The 22,650-nt window shown below is 33.1% G+C and overlaps 1 protein-coding gene across 1 annotated transcript; it reads left to right on the plus strand.

The window, feature by feature from the left end:
* Positions 1-1,362: 1,362 nt before the first annotated feature.
* On the plus strand, positions 1,363-21,432 carry LOC117326064 (carbonic anhydrase-like). The gene is made up of 15 exons (XM_033882664.1): positions 1,363-1,579; positions 10,334-10,357; positions 10,757-10,924; positions 11,464-11,621; positions 11,858-11,950; positions 12,578-12,644; positions 14,244-14,401; positions 16,367-16,481; positions 16,969-16,995; positions 17,192-17,365; positions 17,759-17,910; positions 18,174-18,266; positions 19,004-19,070; positions 20,148-20,305; positions 20,661-21,432. The coding sequence occupies exons 1-15, from the start codon at positions 1,516-1,518 to the stop codon at positions 20,853-20,855; spliced, it is 1,713 nt and encodes a 570-aa protein (XP_033738555.1). The 5' UTR covers positions 1,363-1,515; the 3' UTR covers positions 20,856-21,432.
* Positions 21,433-22,650: the final 1,218 nt, after the last annotated feature.

The following is a 22,650-nucleotide window of genomic DNA, read 5'->3' on the forward strand; positions in this document are numbered from 1 at the left end:
AGATAAATTGAACCAAACACAATTTGCAGATGCATTTCTGGCATAACAAGCTATGCTTACTGTACCAAGACCAAACACCATGATACATCTATTATTGAAAATTGTGGTTTAAAATTATTGTGTTAAGCTACATGTTGTGGCCTATTAAGTCGTGTTTACCTACACCATTGTTTACACGAGGAGTAGATACATGTTAGAGGAATTTCGAAATGAAAATATAAAGTAAACAAAACAGGAAGGAAATAAACTTCCTTTTTATGGCATCCAATAATTTTTCACGTGAGTTATATCAAATATAAGTTAACACATTAAATGTATTCTCTTTTTGAAGTGAATGTTATGATATATTATGGTATTTAAGATACTCTTTTAGATCTGAGAAGTCCTGCCCATATCACACAGTTTTACCCTTTTTCGGTGTGTTTAAATATTGATGTGTACATAGTTCAATGAGGCTCATTATAAACCATGTCATTTTCTTATTAGTTTAAGTCTAAATATATAAATCAAGTCTCTTAAAGAGACGTTGACTTGTTTGCATATCATTCGCCCCGGTAAAAGCAAAATGAAACTATAAGGTCAATTTTAAGTGAATTAGAAAGCATAAACCATCGCCAACACATACAAAACACATTTTCTCTCAGAAGTCGTGTAATATGAAAGTTTTTAGTGTTAACCGCCCTGTGGACATTTTGATGGAAGAGTTTCTTTGTAGTAGTTGGTGGCTACTTCACCGAACAACATGCGATAAACAGGTCGCATGTTATCCATAGCAATTTGGGTAGGGTTTCCAAGGTAAGATAAAAAAGAAAAAGCAGGATATCTTAGGATGTTCCGTGGTCTCACCTTCCATGAAAAACTTGTAGCGATCGATTACTCATCTGAGAGCTTTACTAGAATGTATGTGAGGAACAAAATAAGTCGGTGATCATAACCACAACACTTTATATATATAAGAAACACTAAAACATCAAATAATTTTATTGAGTCGTTTCAAATATTGCTGTCTATCTCTTTACGTGCTATAGAATTATACACCTAATACAGACGTACTAATAAAGTTAGTCAGTTAAAACAGGCACAATCAATTGTTGAGAATGCTAGTCATCCTTGTAAATTTGGACGATCATGCAGGGTAGTTTTACATACAATACTTGTATAGAATCACCTGTGTAGTTTTGACATTTCCATCAAATTAAGTGAAAATGAATATTTATGTCATACATATTCTAAACATGATCGGTATACCTTTCGCGTCACCCATCCCTGAATACCGCTAATTAATGTGCACAATTTAGAATTGCGCGCATGGCTCTCCATACGTTCCACCCGCATATATAAAAGCGCGCCTTACGCCGGGTAGCTCTGTTCCTGTAAGCCTGTGGGTGGATCCAAGGTTGCGTTTTTAGACGGAAAGGGGATCATCTTTTAAAAAGTTGCTGTTTTCATCAAGCATTTTTTCGGAATATTTATAAACTTTTTTTGTGATACATAGTCTTCGAACTAATTGGCAAGATGACAAAGTGTGTTTTATTACTAGTACATATTCTCGGAGCGCTTCATATTATTGCCGGAGCAGGTACGTATATTTTATTTTAGTAATACAACTTTTGTATTCTTTCTGTATCAACCTTCAATGAACACTGCATACACTTAGTTGATAATTTATTTCCAAAAAAAAGAACACACTCCACTACGTTGCTTTACTAGAAGCTCAACTTATGACGTCCATATTTCGTCGGTTCAATGCATACCATTTTAAACCTAACTGGCAGTAAATTTGTTGCTTATCGCAATGGCGATCTCGTCATACTAAAATTAATCTTTCAATTCAAAAATTAAAACCATGTATTTTGCAACATTTAGAGTAAAAAGACTTGCTTTGAATTAAATGTGGAACAATTTAAATTTTCCCTATAAAACGGACCTTAAATCCGTGGAAATATTTTTTTATTTCAAATTTGAGAGGAGCGGGCTGGAATATGGTTCAATCGATTTTGTTACGTCACCGCCTTAGATACAAGTATGCCACGCCCTCCTATAAGTAGAAAAGATCAGAAATATTTGTTTTGTAATTAATCCTGAAATTAAAACATGCATTTTACATTTGCATTTAAAAATATTGTTAAACTCCCTAATTTTGTCATTTTCAGAGATAAAGAAATGTTTAAGCTAATTATTTCCTGCTGCAAACAATACAAATATATATCTGATTATTTCTTTTTAAAGAATATAGATCGATACATTGAAACGACAATAATACAAATGTATATGTATATTTTTCATATTCAAGTATTCATGTTTCTCATCTTATTTAACTAAAAATTATGACTTGGAGAGACATTATCGGCACCCATATTTCGAGACATTATGCTGTCGTAACAGCCGTTGTTATCAAACAAAAGATACACTGCTGTTTTACAATGATAACATTTCCAGAGGGAGGTGGTTTTTTTTTTGTTATGAACATAATCACACTACCTCTGTTGTACTTGGCTGGCTGTCAATTTGAGACAACGTTAAACAAGTTACACTATTCAGATAAAGGTCGTCACTGATTAGTTTAGGTAGGATTATATTTAAAACAAACATAATGGGACGGTTTCAAAAGGATGCGCTCCGTTACCTTCCCGGTATGCATTTAAATCTAAATAGTAAAGCTTAAATAATCAGCCAATGTAAACAAACATGTGTATGCGACAAAGCAACGTTGATGTCCGCTGTTCCGGAAACAATATGCTGAATATTACTTAACATTCTTCCAAGCGTAAATATGTATTGCTTTAATAGTCTTCTACTTAGGTAGTAGTCTTTATGATAGTGGTATATTGTGTTTATTTTTTTATCAGATATGTCTATGCTATTGTTGTTATGGTCGTTATTGTCGCGGCTTGATGACGCTTTAACGTTTTGTCAAGTAGTGACGCCACACAATGTTGACTCTGTGGTAAAGGTGGGGTGGCATTGACGTAACAGCGCGTATGTGTCGTCATTTTGACATTATAGCGAAGGTGTCGTTGTCTTGACGCTATACTGAAGGTGTCGTTGTGTTGACGCTACAGCGTATGTGTCGTTGTGTTGACGCTACAGCGTATGTGTCGTCATTTTGTCTCTATAGTGAATGTGTCGTTGTGTTGACACCATGGTATATGTGACGTTATGTTGACGCTATACTGAATGTGTCGTTATGTTTGCGCTTTTTTGTAGTGAATGTGTCGTTGTGTTGACGCTACAGCGTATGTGTCGTCATTTTGTCTCTATAGTGAATGTGTCGTTGTGTTGACACCATGGTATATGTGACGTTATGTTGACGCTATACTGAATGTGTCGTTATGTTTGCGCTATAGTGAATGTGTCGTTGTGTTGACGCTACAGCGTATGTGTCGTTATTTTGTCTCTATAGTGAATGTGTCGTTGTGTTGACGCTATAGTGAATGTGTCGTTGTGTTGACACTACAGCGTATGTGTCGTCATTTTGTCTCTATAGTGAATGTGTCGTTGTGTTGACACCATGGTATATGTGACGTTATGTTGACGCTATACTGAATGTGTCGTTTTGTTTGCGCTAGAGTGAATGTATCGCATTGTTGACGCTATGGTGAATGTGTCGTTTTGTTGACGCTATGGTGAATGTGTCGTTTTGTTGACGCTATACTGATTTTGTCGTTGTGTTGGCACTATAGTGAATGTGCCGTTGAACTGACGTTTATATTAATGCGTCGTTGTGTTGATGCTTTGGTATATGTGCTACCGTTTGGCGTTATAGCACATGTGTCGTTAATTTGACGCTGTGGTGATATATGTTTCATTGTGTGTCATCGTTGTTGTGTATGCTGTATGTTGACGTTGTGGTGTATGTTGTTGTGTGTTGACGCTGTTGTGTATGTTGTCCTGTGTTGACGCTGTTGTGTATGTTGTGTGTTGACGCTGTGGTGTATTTTGTGTGTTGACGCTGTGGTGTATTTTGTGTGTTGACGTTGTGGTGTATGTTGTGTGCTGACGCTGTAGTGTATGTTGTGGTGTGTTGACGCTGTTGTGTATGTTGTTGTGTGTTGACGCTGTTGTGTATGTTGTCCTGTGTTGACGCTGTTGTGTATGTTGTGTGTTGACGCTATATTATAAATGTCACTGTGAATTGGTATGCATTCCTGTGGTTGCTTTTCTTCAGAAAGAAACGCCTTCTTATTACATAAGATTGGATTAACATCAACTCAAAATTACATAACACATCAAAATGCTGTTGCACATCGAAAATGGCAAAAGTTTACTGATGAGTTAGGTATTATGTATTCAGTACTGGATATGAAATATGATTTATATGCCGTATACATTGATAAAATCTCTGCTGAGTTTTCTCTTTTAAATAGTTTTATGAATTCATAAATAACACTGCTTTCAATTGCTACCCAGTCCCGCGACATAATTCTATTGGTATGATTTGGATGCATGGAAAACTCTTATTCCGGCTTTTCACCTCTCTCCTACCTTTCTAATTTATGACCCGGCACACCAAGCAAGGTTAGGATATCTATTTCAATTTACACATACATATGGATATTAGCATTAAATATAGGTTTAATTCGTATCTGCTGAACCGTCATTTTTAAATACCTAGTCAATTGGTTTGATTGTTATAATGTTAAAGGTCTTTCCCCCAGCGGTGAACCTCCACCTCGAAGTTAACCTTATCTAAACACTCAAAACGCTATTATAATGATATAGAGATTTAAATAACTTTCGATTCAAACCCATTAACAGTAGTCCGCCTCTCCTTGATCGATAGTGTTTATTTCATTATATCTGACCAATAGAATTCAATTCCAGACGAAAGTGTTTTTTTATTATATCTGAGCCATCAGACGATGTTTACACATTAAGACACACGGTGGATTGATTTGAACAATTTATTATTTACATGTAGTCACAATTGGATTGGGCACAAGTTTTTCACAACTTATAAAAACCCTCTCCACAAATACAAAGAATTTGATAGCGACACAGTATACTTATAATGATTATAAAGACAGAAAAGCAAAGAAGAATGACAGGAAGAAAGACAGATCTAGAGATATAAGAGTCAGATGAATGTTGCTACATAAGGATATATACTACAAATAAGGGGTTTATTAACGATGAACACAATATAGATCTTAAATACACTTAATTAAAACTAATTAAAAACTAATGCATGGCACATTCTAGCTACACATCCAATACACGCCACTTATCCGCACGATAGATTGATTGTCAACATAATAAAAACAAATCGAAGGTGTTGTTGTTGTTGATGATGTTGTTGTTGTAGGTGGAGGTGGTGGTGATGGTGGTGGTAGTGGTGGTGGTGGTGGTGGTGGTAGCGTGTTAATGGTGTGTGATTATCTTTCTTTGTTCTGATGACGACATCCTTTGTAATTTCTACTGAGAATTATCTACATAATATATGTATTCGTCATGCAAGAATATTATAAGTAAAATGTATGTCATTATCACAGGTTAAAAAACAAAAACAAAAAAAACAAACAAACCAAAACAAAAAACAAAAAAACGGAGCATGTGTTCCGGAAGGCCTAGTGTTTTCTGTGGCACCCGTTTCGTATTCAAATATGATATATGCTAATTAGTTCTAGAACGTCTGGTTTTGTCAGAGTATTTTTTTACTACCTCTATTGTTATCATTTAGTTTTTTTTTTTTATTTTAGGTTTTAGCTTTTGTGGGTTTTTTCGCTCTGTTTCGGTCTGTTTTGAAATTTGCTTACTTGCCTGCTTAAACTATTAATCCTCGCATGGATAATTTTAGTTATGTACCACGCAGCGTAGTTGAACAAAAAAATCCCCCAAAACAATACAATAAATCATATGTCACGTGATGCTATAGCTTGGTGTGTTGTATTACAAAGGACTGGTTAACAATTAAAATGACTTACCGGGGTATATTACAGACACACTGTGACGTAGAGAAAACACACCTCGATTCTCAATGATCTAGTTCCTATTTCAGAAACTCGACCTTAAAACTTTTGTAATATTGTCACATCAATTCCATTCGATAAAGAACAGGACTATCACAATAAACATTACATGTAATTTAAGGCTTTGTATACAACCAGATACTTCTTTTCAAAATAGGCTACCATTTACAGTATACAATTTTAGGTCGACGAATAAAGATAATCTTGGCGACAATATCATGCAGCATGTCATAGGTACATATCAGCTAGAGTCTTATAAATTTTCTCTGTACCTATCGCATTTATAATATTTCGAGATATAAGTTACCTATTGAAGTATTGAACACAAAAATACCAGTACCACAAAATTTACACTCCTAACAGAACATGTATATAAGGGTTTCTAATGAGAATATGTGCTATCTAATTAATGAACATATAATAATTTGGTTTCGTTTATTTTGATCAACGTCCTATTAACAGCCAGCGTCATATAATAAAGGAAAAAATAATGATATACATTGTACAAACATTTATATAACTATCTTATCTAATTTATAAAACTAATCTAATGAGCTTCACATTACATAATATACTGAATTTTATTTTCAAGTATTACCTGTATTAGCTTTTGATAAACATCCGTTTCTTTGAATGTTAGTGGTGTGTGTGATTTGTTTAAGTTTTCTAGTCTATCTTAACAAATGAGTCATACATAATTTTTATGTATGCTGATGATCTCGTTATTCAACCTACATACAGAGCACGCAATGTATGGATGCAGCGTATAGCCATTGGAATTGTTTTTGAAAGGAATATTCTTATCCAAAATGATTCTTTGATTTTTATGATTTGGAAATAATTGTGTTTGGAAATTTCCATCTTACCATGGACCTTATCTCACAAAGCTTTAAGTATATATTAATATTAAATCATACCATGCTAATTTCTGTTCGAAGCCAATAAGATCCAGGCTATATGTACAGATTCTTAACTCGTTCTCCACTTTGTATTTTGTATTGCTGTTGTTTACGTATCCAATGAGCAAAATGACAAACAGTTAATAAAGAAATTCTAAGTATGTGCAATCGCACAATGTCAGTAAAGTCATTTTAGAAATATGTATGTCTTCATTGAAATGCTACATATATGTAGTTTCTATGTGTAAATGTAAATTGGGAGAAGGCACAGATAATGTGTAATGGCCTGTTACCATTGTTATTCTTGTTGGGCAGTAAATATGCTTAAAACCAACATACATGTATATCATACTAAAAATCATTAACATGATAATATTTCCTGTACTTACGGATGGTACCGTTATACAGAGTACAACACGTGGATCCAAAACAAGTAACCATTGTCTTTTAGTTCTGTTATTTCATGTTTTATACCATCATGTAATTATATAGGATTCATATATAAATATTATCTTAAATATTTCATAAATATCAAACTAAATAATAAATAAATAAAATCTTTGATAAGTTTTAATGACGCTTTTGTGTTCATGTATATATATATATATAAAGTTGTCAATATGCATACGTCTCAAAGAAAACAGACAGGGTACTTGCATCTACATGTACCATCATGATACATGTAATTAATGTAGGTGATTATAAATTATCTGAATTGTGAAGCAGTGTTGATATACGCGATCCTCTTTTCCTTGCTTGTTGTTGTTGTTGTTTTTTAGAGAGAAATAAAAAAAATGTTTAGAAAGTCCGATTTTACAAACAAGGAATTTTTATTTACATGATCATGTAGGTACAAACAGGTCATGCTCAGCGTTGGCTTAAAAGGTGACAAATGGTCAAGGCCTTTGTGGAAGGTCTCTTTCTAACACAAGCAGTCATTAGTTATACTTCAGAAAATTTCTTCAGAAGATTGTTTCTTTAACCCTTCATACACAATAAGTGCCTGTGTGAGTATTTTTAATCTGCTTATGTCAAGAAGATTTGGGCGATTGATATCTTGTATCAACATATCAGGGTCTGGTCAGCGAATGGTTAATTCCATTAGACCACAATAATCCTTTCGGATTGGTATCACAGTTGTCCTGTTCAGTCCACCTGCCCCGCCTTCATGGTCGGCCATACACAGTGGGATCTTTTAGCTGTGCCATTAAGTCTTCGTTAAATAATATGGGAGATTGAGAGTGGTGTTGTTTTTACAGAGCCATACAATTGTTGAATTTAAATTTTAAATGTATATATGTAAATTGTATAGGAACATTTCCCCTGCTGTCACCATGACTTGTGATATACAATGTCAGTCACACATGGCTTCCTTCGGTAGGGGTGGGATGGGGTATATATGGACTTGGGTGAGCTTGTTTACAAATAACACATAATTGGATAATTGTATGAATTAAGTAATATTTATATATATCATATAGCTTTGGTATATTAATAGTAAACTTATTCATATTAATGATATACAAGCTGAGATAATGATAATTTATACTAAAGCACAAGTGCAGTCTGAATGACACCCCTCCTCTTTCCCATTGGTTGTCACTATTTTTCCCCTTTTGTTAGTCTATTTGCCTATATATCTACCCGATCCTATTGTTTGATCAAGGTCATCAAACGTCACAATAACTCACCTGGAATTATATGTCATGAAGCTTTATCGTTCGTTAAAAGCTGCACACATTCAGCATTTCTGTTAAATGGTGTTATCAGGAATGAATTCAAGAATATTTTCATTAAACATCGGTGTGTACCTATTTATGACTAGATAGTGACTAATGATCTGGTCGACCTTTACATCGCATAAGATCGTCCTCATATTTCTTTACCAACTATTCTTTATATAAAGCCACACATTTATCATAGACACATCACGGAGACTTAGAAAGTCAGTGACTTGGATTTAGGTAACCTGTTATCTAATGTGATGGTGCATAAAAGGAAATCACGAATGAAAAGCACATCGACCATAAACTGTGCACATAAATTATGATTTGTACTTATTTCAGACGTTTATGTTCTACGGTACATGGACACGAACTTTCATTTCAAGTACAAACAAATGTACATACTGAACATTAAAAAAAGATTTTTGAAAACTTAAGACACATGTTTATATGCTTGTCAGCGTGGGATAATTTCAAATGCAATGAAGGTGCAGAGATTTGGTGTCATAGGTTTTAATAAACGTTTCAAAGAACCGCTCTGGAAACAGTGTTTGCGGAAACCTTAAATTCATTTTTCTTGCTCACAAATTAAATGTTTAAAGATGTCGTCACATGTTTAACAATACGCTGTCAGATCACATAATGCTTACCTGTACAGGTAGTTTGTCATGGCGTTTAGACTAAATAGGATACCAATGATTGAATATTATTAAGTGACAAAGTCTGTCAACTTGGTATGTGGAACAGAAGCCTCCGGGAATACACTAGTGACCACACCTAACTATATAATTCTGAATGATGTACCGTCCATCTTTATTATTTTATTATTACCAATTAACTTGTTTTGACTAACAAATAAAAAATAAAAATTCCTAACACGATAGGTGATTGTAAGAGGGACTTGTAATTTTCTTTGCGATACCCCTGTTCTCTCTGATCTGACTTTTCTTGAGCTTTTAAATGGTTACATTTCCCCCTTTTTTAATGCAGTGTCCTTTTGTTTTCGGGTTTTGTTTAAACGTTGATCTTTTTGTGTATGTCTTTGTCATCTGTAAAGCGCTGATGGAATCGTCACATTGGTCGCCTCATATCTATATGACGATATACATATTTATATGTATTAAGTATGTGTGTTCAAATATCCCTAAAAAAATGCTGTTGGTTCAATCAAGCTATGTCTATGTAGAATATTGAGGACAATTTTTTTTAAAGAACATATGTACATATATCTGTATCAATTGGAGACCAACAAAAAATGGGCCCTTTTATTCGGGTTCTATCAGTATTAATTGCATAGTGGGAGCATAATAAGAAATCTCAGTTTAAAAACAATATAATGTATCTGTTTAAAAATAATCACCTATTTATAGGTTTGTTTTGTTTTTTTATAAAGTTCACATATTTCTGAAATAGCTCAACAATAATTTTGTTATTCTTCATTTGTTGAAATATATACTGTATATATGTTTGTTTTAATTTATTTAATTCCACATTTATTTAACATTTGGAGTAGCAGTTTCAAATTGATATATTTTTATCAGTTCACCATTTAGGTTATGTACATGTATAATATATTTTGAAAATTTAGTCAGATACACAGCCCTGTGTAGCTTGCCAGAAAATTTTGCCGGTTATGTTAATACGATAATACCTAACTCTTTCAGATAAAGTAGCTAAAGACTTTAAAATATTCGTACACAATTATTACACAGTCACATCAAATTGTCTTTGTTTATTTCAGATTGGTCGTATGCGGGCAGCACGGGTACGTATTGATCCCCCCCTCTTTTAGCTTTTAAAATCTGAAAAAAACCCTGAAACCATTAATATCCTATTACATAATATAAGGTTATCAAGTGTGACAAGAAACATCAAAGTTATGATAAGGGAGACAACCCTTAACGAACGAAGAAATAATGGCACATGAATGAAAATTTGTTCATCTGCACAACTCTTCGTAAAATGCTAATTATATGTAGAATATCCACTGTATATTACTATAAAGAAAAGCACATGATAATACTGTGTGGTACTTACTATACAGATCAGTGCAGGACATTTTGTTGTGTGCTCTGCTTGTTTACACCCGTTCAGTATACGAATACAGGGCAATGGTATGAATTGTAAGAGTCAGTAGCAGTACTGTATTTTATTCTGATTTCAGGGCCTGGAAATTGGCAGGATTCTTACTCTGAGTGTGGTAAAAGTGCCCAGAGTCCTATTGATTTGCCTGTCACTAAGTATTATAACCCGGAACTGACACCATTCAACTTCAACAACTATAACAATCCCGCATACTTTACACTGAGGCTCCACAACAATGGCCACGGGGGTAAGTATTTCTTATAAAAATAATTTGATTCAATGAATAAAAACATTTATTATCTATATTTATTATGGCGAGGTAGAGTCAAATCATTAACAACAGGAAACGAAGTATCTATGCTGAAGTAATCTACAGAAGAAAACCAATAAATATCAGATCTTGGGATGTTTTACATTTAAAAAAGTGACCTTTTCGAATTTTTTATTTGAATATATATAATAGATTATCTAACCGAGGTCGATTAAACGACGACTTAGCATAGGCATTACCGATTTGCAATCTCAAGATATTTTGTTTAGTCGCATTTTAGGATAGCATAGTGACATTATAACTATTCTTGCGACAAAGAAAGAAAAGTAAATATAGAATACTGAAAAGTTGAGCAATCATCTTTAAAGGGGAATAACTCTACACTTCCCTTTTTTCATATTTTTATTCATCTCTGCCGAAGGAGGAGCACTCAAAGTTGCGCCGTTTTCCCTATTACTGTTTCCGTTACTATTAGACGTTTCATAATTAATGCTCATATCGTCTTCTCCATTAAGCCCAAGTTGACGTCACTTCCGGCAATTCTGATGATGTCACCATCACTGGCGGAGGACTTCCGGGAACATTCAAGGCTGCACAATACCATTTCCATTGGGGATCAGATGATACTCGGGGCTCTGAGCATACCATGAATGGCACAATGTACCCTATGGAAGTAAGTATCTTCAAAAACGTCTTGGTCGTAATTAACACTATCTGTTTCTGTGAAATATATTACGACTGATATTTGATTTATTTCTATATATAGACATACCTTATTTAGATAAATGCGATGTTGTGATTGTCAAAATGAATAAAAACGATTTTTTTTTATTAGGAACTACTGTATTTCGACAATTAAATGTTTTAAGTTTCATGATTTATATTTTGAGTTTTGTTTTCTATTTGTAGGTACATATCGTCCATTACAATACTAAGTACGCAGATATCGGCGAGGCAGTAGATAAGCCTGATGGATTAGCTGTCCTTGGCGCCTTCTTTAAGGTAAGCATATCTACATGAATTGTATCAAATACAACAGCATACCAAATTTTAATGCCAAGTTCATCTTTAAGCAAGTTGAGTGTCAATATTCCAACAAGTGTGCATGTCCATTATTTAGTTACTATTCTGTTGAAAAATGGATGATAATCATAGAATAAAACATTATATCGCGGATGTTCATTGTTTGGTAATTTTCAATTGTATTATGAAACTATGTACATTGCAGTTCGTATATTACCCATTGGAATCTAACAAAATATTTTAAAAAAATGCGGAATTTGTATATTTCAGTTCTTTATAGTAGGATGTACAAATTATGCTTGTAAATTCTGTTTACATTTTCTTGAAGCTTCATTGTAGCATCGTGTTGCTATGATAATTGTTTTCTACAAATGTATTTCGTTGATACTCTTTTGGTGACATTTGGAACTCTCTGTTTGCCATCAGAAAATGTTATTTTTAGTAACGATTCGACATTCATTGGATATATAGAATTACAGTATATAGACATTTTATAATAATTTGCCTATGCTTGCAAAATTTTCAGTGTACATGTTATTTATGATGAATGGATCCTTATGTTACATCACAGATCTGTTTAATATTGCCCTATTTTTCCTATTACAGATCGACCCTTCAGACAACGTAGACTATGCCCCGATCGTAAATGGCCTAGAAAATATACCATATTATGGTGAGTTGATTTATATAGAAATTAATTACCGTATGAAGTTGTTATGAATTCTGGACCAGAAATAAAACATACTAGGATTATATTATATAGTTAACCGTGCCTTTATGTCTTAATTTATTTGACCCACCTTTATTTCCTGGATTCTGGATTTTGGTTTTGCTCCTTTTCCCACAAGCATGCATGGTCAGCTGATAGTTAATATTCTATGATATTCAATGTTCTATGATATTCAATGTTCTATAATATTCAATGTTCTATGATATTCAATGTTCTATGATATTCAATGTTCCATGATATTCAGTGTTCCATGATATTCAATGTTCTGTGATATTCAATGTTCTATGATATTCAATGTTCTATGATATTCAATGTTCTATAATATTCAATGTTCTATGATATTCAATGTTCTATGATATTCAATGTTCTGTGATATTCAATGTTCTATGATATTCAATGTTCTGTGATATTCAATGTTCTATGATATTCAATGTTCTATGATATTCAATGTTCTATGATATTCAATGTTCTGTAATATTCAATTTTCTGTGATATTCAATGTTCTATGATATTCAATGTTCTATGATATTCAATGTTCTGTGATATTCAATGTTCTATTATATGCAATGTTCTATGATATTCATTTTATCCCAAAAAGAAAGTTATAGGGAAAAATAATACAGTAACATATTGAATATATGTCGAATATTAAGAAAATGTAAAATTACATATATGTCATATACAAATCTACCAAGAAAAACACCAGCACACTCACTAGATGTAAAGACATAGATTGTACAAGACGTCCACCAACAACAAGAGTTAAGAATTCAAAGGAATGTGCACTTATCATATGTTTTAATCAGTAAAAAAAAATTATGGATAATATCAAATGAATATAAGATAAGGATTATATAATTGCTATAAACCTATATTTAACGGTACATGCTTTTGCGCAATAGTAATCTCATTGCTGTCATAAGAATTCTGACGTCATATAAATAAAACCAAAAACCCGGAAACGCCGACGGACGGCATAAGAATGGCCGTTCTTTCTATTTGATTGTATTTTCAATAAATGAACAATTTAATTTACTTTCAATGTGCTTATAAAGACATTGTGTTAGTGTGGCAGTTATAGTCGTGGTAAATGACAAATCTATACACAAATACACCATATTGAACTGAACACGTATCATGGTTTATATGTAAGTGTTTCTGTTTACAAACTTGTGGTGCTTAATCACTATAAATTCCATCTCAAGATTGGTCAAAGCTTAACCCAATACACCAGAAAAGTCACCAAATTGACGGTTTTTCTGAAATCAATTATATCGACAAATATTGATAATCCACATAAATGTCACCATTATCAAGATAGTGATACCACAAATCAAGATATACATGCAGAAACAGAAATAGTAATAATAATAAAAAAACAAACAACAACAAAAAAAAAAAAAAAAAAAAAAACAACAAAAAAACAAAAAAACAAACAAAAAAAACATAAAACAAACAAACAAACCAAAACCAAACACAGCAAAACAAAACATGCCACTCGAGATATTTGTATCTGAACAAAACAACATCTTGTTTTTACAGAGAATGCAACGCAAATCGCATCTTTTGATTTGATGAAAATGCTGCCTACAAACCTGGTCAGGTTCTTCCGTTATCAAGGCAGTCTTACCACTCCCGCCTGTCATGAAAGTGTCACATGGACAGTATTTGAGGACACCATTCCTATATCAGCTTTCCAGGTACGTTCCACCTTTATGACGTCATACCGCCATTTGTATGAGCTATAAAACGGTATTATCGGTGTTTCGTAGCTAAGCAATTTTTAACAAAGACGTTAATTTAGTTCATTTAAGGATCTTCTCTTCTGAAGTTGCAGTCACGATGAAGCGTAGTTTTTATCGTGTATTAAAAGTTTTTGTAATAAAAAAAAACAAATTATAACTACCAATTTCACGGCAAAATGTTTTTTGAAAAATGTGTCAAAATTTCGGAAGTCTTATGTAAATAGATTTGCTTTTAGAGGAATTAAAAAATAATGGTCCATTTGGCAGTCATTTTGAAAATTGCTGTTTCTTGCATTTTGGCAAGGCTCAAATTTCACATTTTTGGACTTTTTTGTTTTTACCAAAACCATCATTGTGTCGACAATTTTAAATGTTTCTACTTCTTTTTGCTGTAAAAACTTTGCAATGTCCAAATACAATGAAATAATAAGCAACAAAGTGGGAAATTACATATATTTTGCATTTTATTTTCACATTTAGTGTAACTGGAGCACTTATAAATATTTTCCTGAACCTTTTTTTTATTTTATCTGTAAAATATCTTTAAAAATTTGTCAGGAGAATTTTTTTTATATTAAGCATTCCTATCTAGCAAAAATGATGAAAAATTGTGTATTGGGTTACATGAATTGCTATTCTGATAAAAGATAATTGGCTAGACCAACTAAACTTCTAAATTTAAAAAGAATATGTTAGCTTGGAAATAACATACATATCCGATAACACACTTTGTAGAGATTGCTTTGATTTGTTGTGTGTAATCAAAACAACAGAATTTAGTAAAATCACAAAATATATCAAGTTCTAATCTTTGATCTTCAAAAGCTCAAAAATAAGCACACTTACATATGTCAAATTCTTATCTTTGATCTTCAATAGCTCAAAAATAAGCACACTTACATATGTCAAATTCTAATCTTTGATCTTCAATAGCTCAAAAATAAGCACACTTACATATGTCAAGTTCTCATTTTTGATCTTCAATAGCACAAAATAAGCACACTTACATATGTCAAATTCTAATCTTTGATCTTCAATACCTCAAAAATGAGCACACTTACATATGTCAAATTCTAATATTTGATCTTCAATAGCTCAAAAATAGGCACACTTACATATGTCAAATTCTAATCTTTGATCTTCAATAGCTCAAAAATAAGCACACTTACATAATATTATGTCAAATTCTAATCTTTGATCTTCAATAGCTCAAAAATAAGCACACTTACATATGTCAAATTCTAATCTTTGATCTTCAATAGCTTAAAAATAGTCACACTTACATATGTCAAATTCTAATCTTTGATCTTCAATAGCTCAAAAATAGGCACACTTACATATGTCAAATTCTTATCGTTGATCTTCAATAGCTCAAAAATAGGCACACTTACATATGTCAAATTCTAATCTTTGATCTTCAATAGCACAAAAATAAGCACACTTACATATGTCAAATTCTAATCTTTGATCTTCAATAGCACAAAAATAAGCACACTTACATTTGTCAAATTCTAATATTTGACCTTCATTAGCTCAAAAATAAGCACACTTACATTTGTCAAATTGTAATATTTGATCTTCAATAGCTCAAAACTAAGCACACTTACATATGTCAAATTCTAATCTTTGATATTCAATATCTCAAAAATAAGCACACTTACATATGTCAAATTCTAGTCTTTGATATTCAATAGCTCAAAAATAAGCACACTTACATATGATGTTCTGTTTATTTTTTATCTCTATGTATTCTCCCCTTTAAAACGTTGTATAACATTTAAAAAGTTAGTCATTAGAAAATTATGACTTTTCACTGGAGCAGATCCATAAGTTATTATCACTGATTTTTTCAGATTTAAGAAAAAAAATCTGTTCACCGATTGATGTGGTACATTTTTGCTGAATTTTGTCTTTTTTCAGATGTCTAAGTTCCGTACAATATTAGACAACACAAATAATGCGACCGTAGATAACTACCGTCCTGTCCAGCCATTGAATGGACGAAATGTGTACGTCAGCTATCAAGAAACCCCAGGTGAAAATTTGACAGGATATTTATAGAATATTATCTTCTTATCGTGATTCAAAAAATTATCTCATCCCGTTGAGGAAAGACATTCTAGAATAACTAACAAAAAAATATCCAAGTGTTTGGTAACTTAAACATCTTTCGTTGAAACTTAAACAACTCCCTAATAAACTCTCCAAATGGGGATTTTTTTTGAACCCCCTCTGTTGGCTTTTTTACGCTAATGTTAACATTTCATGGTCAATGTACTTTTGACTTGACCTCAAGGCATTGTTTTCGTGACGACATAGAATGGTAATGATTTGGAAAATGATCTTGTCCCCAATGATAGATGGGATATAAACATCTCACTGTAGGAAGAAACAAGGGTAGATAATGTTTGGGTTGTATCTCATTAACTATCATCATTGTATTGAGATATTAGTTTGATTTTTATTTCATAATTCAACCTCAATTTTCGTACATGTACTTATAAAGTTTATCTTTGTTTCAGCCACCTGGAGTTACCATGGGAGCAAAGGTAATTATCACAATTCTATTTTCGAAGCCTTGAACTTAAATTATTGTAATTATAACTCTTCGATTTCATTCCTGCTTGCTAATACCTCGATGCCCTTCTGTTCGAGCTAACAAAAACAATTAATATAAATTTATTTCTATATAAATGTAAAATAAATATCCATTATTTTATCCATGTAAAACTTCATCATTATCAGGACCCGATTATTGGGCCAGTGCCTACCCCCTCTGCAGCGGAGACAACCAGAGCCCTATTGACCTGCCACCAACGGATTTCATGGCCTATGACCAAGGCCTTGGCATGTTTGAGATGACGAACTATGATAATGCTACTATGCACGAGCCAACAATTTACAACAATGGGCACGGAGGTAAGTGAACCTGTTATGATATTTTTTAGATTTGTGACATGACACCACAATTGACGTTGTAGAGGTATGTCCCTTGCCATTGCTACAAAGACAATGTACCTGTTGAACTCGAATTCGAGACGTGGAAAGTTAAATCCTACGGTATCACTTTTACATACTAACGGCTATTGTTGTTTCTAATTCACAACATATAATGTACAATAAATGGGGTTATCCGAATGTTTAAAAGTATGAAAGTAACTGTATTGTGTTTATCAGAATCGAACGGGATTCTGGCACGAAAAGACCCAAGTGTTATTGTTTTTAAAACTAAGAGACATTTTAGACGTTTCAATTAAAATGCAGAATTTCAAATGTTCCACATGTTTTAATTTTCCTTCTTCTCATTCACAGTGCAAGTTAATTTTGGTGGAAACGTGGCTGTTACGAGCAGAAATGGCGGATTACCAGGAACATTCAAGTTAGCCCAATTTCACTTCCACTGGGGGGCAAACAACGCTATGGGATCGGAACATTTATATCGCGGCCGATCCTACCCAATGGAGGTAAGTATCACATAGATAAATAAGAAAATAGATACATTAAACAACATTATACCTAATTGGACAGTCTAACGATATGTAAAAGACTGAGTCAACCGAACTATCAGCTAGCCTCAAGTTTAATTCGTTGCTTGTAATGCTAAAATATGTATTACAATTCTGCCCATCTTCCTTCGAGTTTTTAAATAGGTCTTAATACGTACTAGTATTGTAGCCTCATGTTTCAAAGTTACTCACTTTTATGAATATTTTCTTTTTCTCGCAAGGTTCACTTTGTTCATTACAACACGAAGTACGGAAGCTTGGGAAATGCTGTGGACAAGGCCGATGGTCTCGCTGTCTTTGGCTTCTTCTTCGAGGTAATTATCTTTTATTAATTTAAGCGAATACAATCATAATACACGTGTATCGTGACACCAAGGTAATAAGTCATGAATCAAGTTTTACCTTAACACTTCGTACGTAGATTTGACTGTTATATTGCTGTTTGAGAAAGTTAAAAAAATAGCGTTAAGTATCTAAAGGAACCTTTTCCTTAAAATAATTTGAGATAATTGTAATTAATATTCAAAACAAGACGGGAAGATGTCAGGTTGTGTTAAAAAACGAATTTTGTAAAGTATGAGTAAATATGTAATATGTTATCTTGGTACGAGTAGAAACATTTTATTACATTGTACCAGTGAAATATCGAAAATTATTCTTTCTATAAAAGTGATAATCACATTTTCTGATATTTTTCAATAGTGAAAATATCACCCTTTCTGATTTGACCAATCAGAACACTGCTTACAAACAACAATTGGAAAAATTAAGATTTGCATATACCTTTTCGTCATGTTGTATGACGTCATAATGCAAGATAGAGTACATAACGTCACGATTTGACGTAAATTGAGCTGCCTCGGTATATTTTACTATAAAATGTAATACACAGAATATCTAACAGTATCTTCCGTAATACCTACGCTACGCACTCGTGAAAGATACATCAAAATGTTAGGCACACTCGTGAAATATTTTGTATTAGTGAAGACACTTAGATATCCTCTATACATCCTTTCGATATAATATATGCCGCCTTTCTCTCCTACAGATTGGACACGTCCATAATTGCAATTACAATCCCGTGGTTGACAATCTACATAAAATAAAATATCCTAGTAAGTATACTTCCGTACTGGCTTTCATCTGATGACGTCATTTTATTGTGTCATCATGTTGTTTCTTGTTACGACACAAATATATGAATGATATATATATACAAACTGTATATATAATAATACATTACCTTCAACAGAGATTGCACACTGGGCCCATAGCTTACTAGCCTTGGCTAGTCGAGTCGGTAAAGAGAAGCTAGTATTATATACACATATTTATAATTAATTTTTCTTTGTTTTCATGGTAAATACTCAAATCTGATTGGTCGAAAAATTCTTTTCATTCTTCTATGAAAGAAATTCCGAGAATAGCGCGAAAAATGTGACGTCACAATACGACAATTGACGTTGCGTATTGATTTGAGAAAAAGAATCCCATTTAAAACCAGTAAAATTGTACATAAAACATGTTTTAAATCAAAAAAATCATTTTCAAAAATTAATTATAAGCGTTGATGTCCATTTTTTTTTTAGTTTCATCGGGGTATGAAACTTTTGTTTGCAAACTTCTGTAAGAATCCGCTACGCGGATTCATACAGTTTGCAAACAAAATTTGTTTCATACCCCGATGAAACTAAAAAAAAAAAAAATGACATCAATGCTTAAAACATAGTAACACAATTGATGAAGGAAGAGAACTTTATGACTCGTGGCCTGACCGGGCCTCGAACTCACGATCTACGGCACCCAATCGCCTAGCCAGAAATACCCGCAGCTTATACCGCTGCGCCACATCGGTGTTCTTAAAAAGATCGTTTCAATGGCGCATTGATAGTCGGCCCGATATTCTGTTTTGATGAATACCGACAAGGAAGAGATAAACATATCTGAAAGGGAAAAAAGCATAACGCTATGTTAAATTTTATATTAAGAATTATAGAATTGAAAACTTAAGTGTTCTTGTTTATAAATTATCGATCTTATTGATACATTGTCAGACATCAATTATTGAAACGATGGGTGGTGCTTGATATGATGAAGTTTAAATCTAAACCGAAACATAGACTATAATGAAAAGCAAAGTTTTCAAAAGATAAATAATCATTTAATATATATATATACATTTTTTTGTACAGAGACCACCGCTAGGATCGACTCATTCAACATTCGCTATATGATGACAGAAGATATGTCTCGTTATTATCGTTACAATGGAAGTCTAACTACCCCCGCTTGTTACGAGAGCGTCACATGGACTGTATTTGAAGAGACTATTAAAATCTCCAGAGAACAGGTACGTATATGACCTCATAACCATTGCAAAAATGACAGTTGTATTTGTGCATACAGGCGGCTGGTCTATTGCCACACATTGTGTTAATACGCGTTATTAATACGCTGACAAAACCTGTCTTGAGAATTAATGAAGTGATTGTTTTTTTTTATGTAAAAACCTGTTTAAACATTATGGTCTATTAATTTAGAATGTGTATTAAAGATAAAATTCAGGAATTCAAAGATATCGTCATGACAGCGGAAGAATAAGGGCAGAACTATTTTGTTATATATATATATCTACATGTATTGTCATGAAGCAAACATAATCCTTCTGCTACATAAAATAACTCGTTAAATTCGTTATCTTGTAGCTTGCCAAGTTCCGGGAAGTATTTGACACCAGTGGTCACAGGACTGTGGACAATTTCAGACCAACACTTCCGCTTAAAACTAGAGTCGTCTACCTCAGCTACAACAACTTCAAGTACGCAGGCGCAGCATCATCTATATCCGGGACACACTTCCTGATTGCAATACTGGCAGCCGTAGCGACTCTGTTTTATTGACCACAATGGCAGTTAATGAATATCTTGCCACCAAAATCCAAACGATGACTGTTTTTCTTTCATCATTCACAAATAATACCTAATAAACAATGACAAATGTGCAAGATGAAATTTCTTTGGACACTGACATTGACTGCGATGTTGAAGAATCGCAAAACAGTAAAGTGAACTCTTGTATATGCGGTGATTTTGATATTACTTTTAACACTATGAAGACCAATGCAATTTACTAGAAACTGTTTTAAATATGGTTTCAAAACCTTATTGATAATGAACGTCACAAAAGGACATTATCACCGGGAATATCATTATATCTTTTAAAACGCAAATCCGATTTATACGAAAATCAAACTCCATGACAGTCAGCATTAATTGACAATCTTGTTTTCTATATCTGCATAATTTGGGTATGTTTATTATTTTCAAATGGAAAATAATCGAGTGTAACTTTTTTTTCACAATGAAAATGTGCTATTTTTAACTGGGGCGAAATTAATTGGTCCAGGAAACAAGGTATGCCAATATGGTATAATATGATATTCTCTTAACTTGTTTTAATAAGAACCCTTTTATAACGTTACATCAAACAATCTGTTGTATAGTTTAATCTGATATGAATGTTACTGATGTAACATCTTATTTTTTCGGTATAAAGCTGACTTATCCTCGATACTCCCGGGGTTACCTTCCCCCCCCACCCCCCCCCCCCCCCCCCACCCCCCCCCCCCCCCCCCCCCCCCACCCCCCCTCCTGGTGGTGTTGTACCTTCACTTTCACTCCTGTCTCCAGAGAGCGAAAGTGAAATTAACCCCTGAAGTATCGAGGATGAAAGAAGTCAAAGAATAAACTAGGTCTCGGACGGGAGGTAACAATGACAAGTAATTTGTAAAATACATTTTAAATAAATCATTTCTTCCTGAAATGAACAATGCCATTTGTGTACTAACATTGTTATAGCTGGTTCATTTCAACTCGCATAACTTCTCGATTTGATACTACACATGCTTTTTTCAATCACGTGTCCTTTGAATTATGTTTCATACCATAAGAATAATTATTGAGGTTTTTCCACAAATCACCAATTTGTGGTTACCCATTTTAGGGGCTCATATATCAATTAATGAATATAAATGGATTTTATTGTTAACATTTTAATGTGATATATTACATATAATTTCAAATCAATAGTATTACATATATGTGAACATACTCACTGAACGAAGGGAAATAAGAGCTCATGCTATATTTGTATTACACGTTTTCACATACATTTGAAGATATATATTTCAAAGTGCATGTATATTTATTATTATTTGTGATTAACAAATCTAAGGTAACTTTTATTTGTGCAGGGAGACCGGTGATTGATGCATAGTCTAGGTCATATAGTATTTAAAAGCCTCGAACAAAGGATAACAACAAAACAACAAAACAAACAAAAATGTGTACGGAAAATATTCTTTGTAAAGAATAATATTTCACAGAAATCGATAGCAATTCTGTGTTTATCTAATAATTACATAGAATAATACCGACATTAACAGGAGTCACAAACTACCCACTCGGAACTCCCATCACATCCGAGGAGTTCCGACTGCCAATTACCAGTGCCAATCATTAGTTATCAACTTATCATAAAACTATATTTCCATCGTATGTATAAATTGCTGTGTTTGCATGATACATTATAATGTTTTCTTGAAAAATGTATATTTGATAACTTATTGTGTAAATAGGGTATAGTTAAATGAATACAAATATTTAACGGCGACTGTGCTAGAGGGACTGACGCAAC

Source organism: Pecten maximus, chromosome 4 (genome assembly GCF_902652985.1).
Source record: "Pecten maximus chromosome 4, xPecMax1.1, whole genome shotgun sequence".
Taxonomy (NCBI): Eukaryota; Metazoa; Mollusca; class Bivalvia; order Pectinida; family Pectinidae; genus Pecten; species Pecten maximus.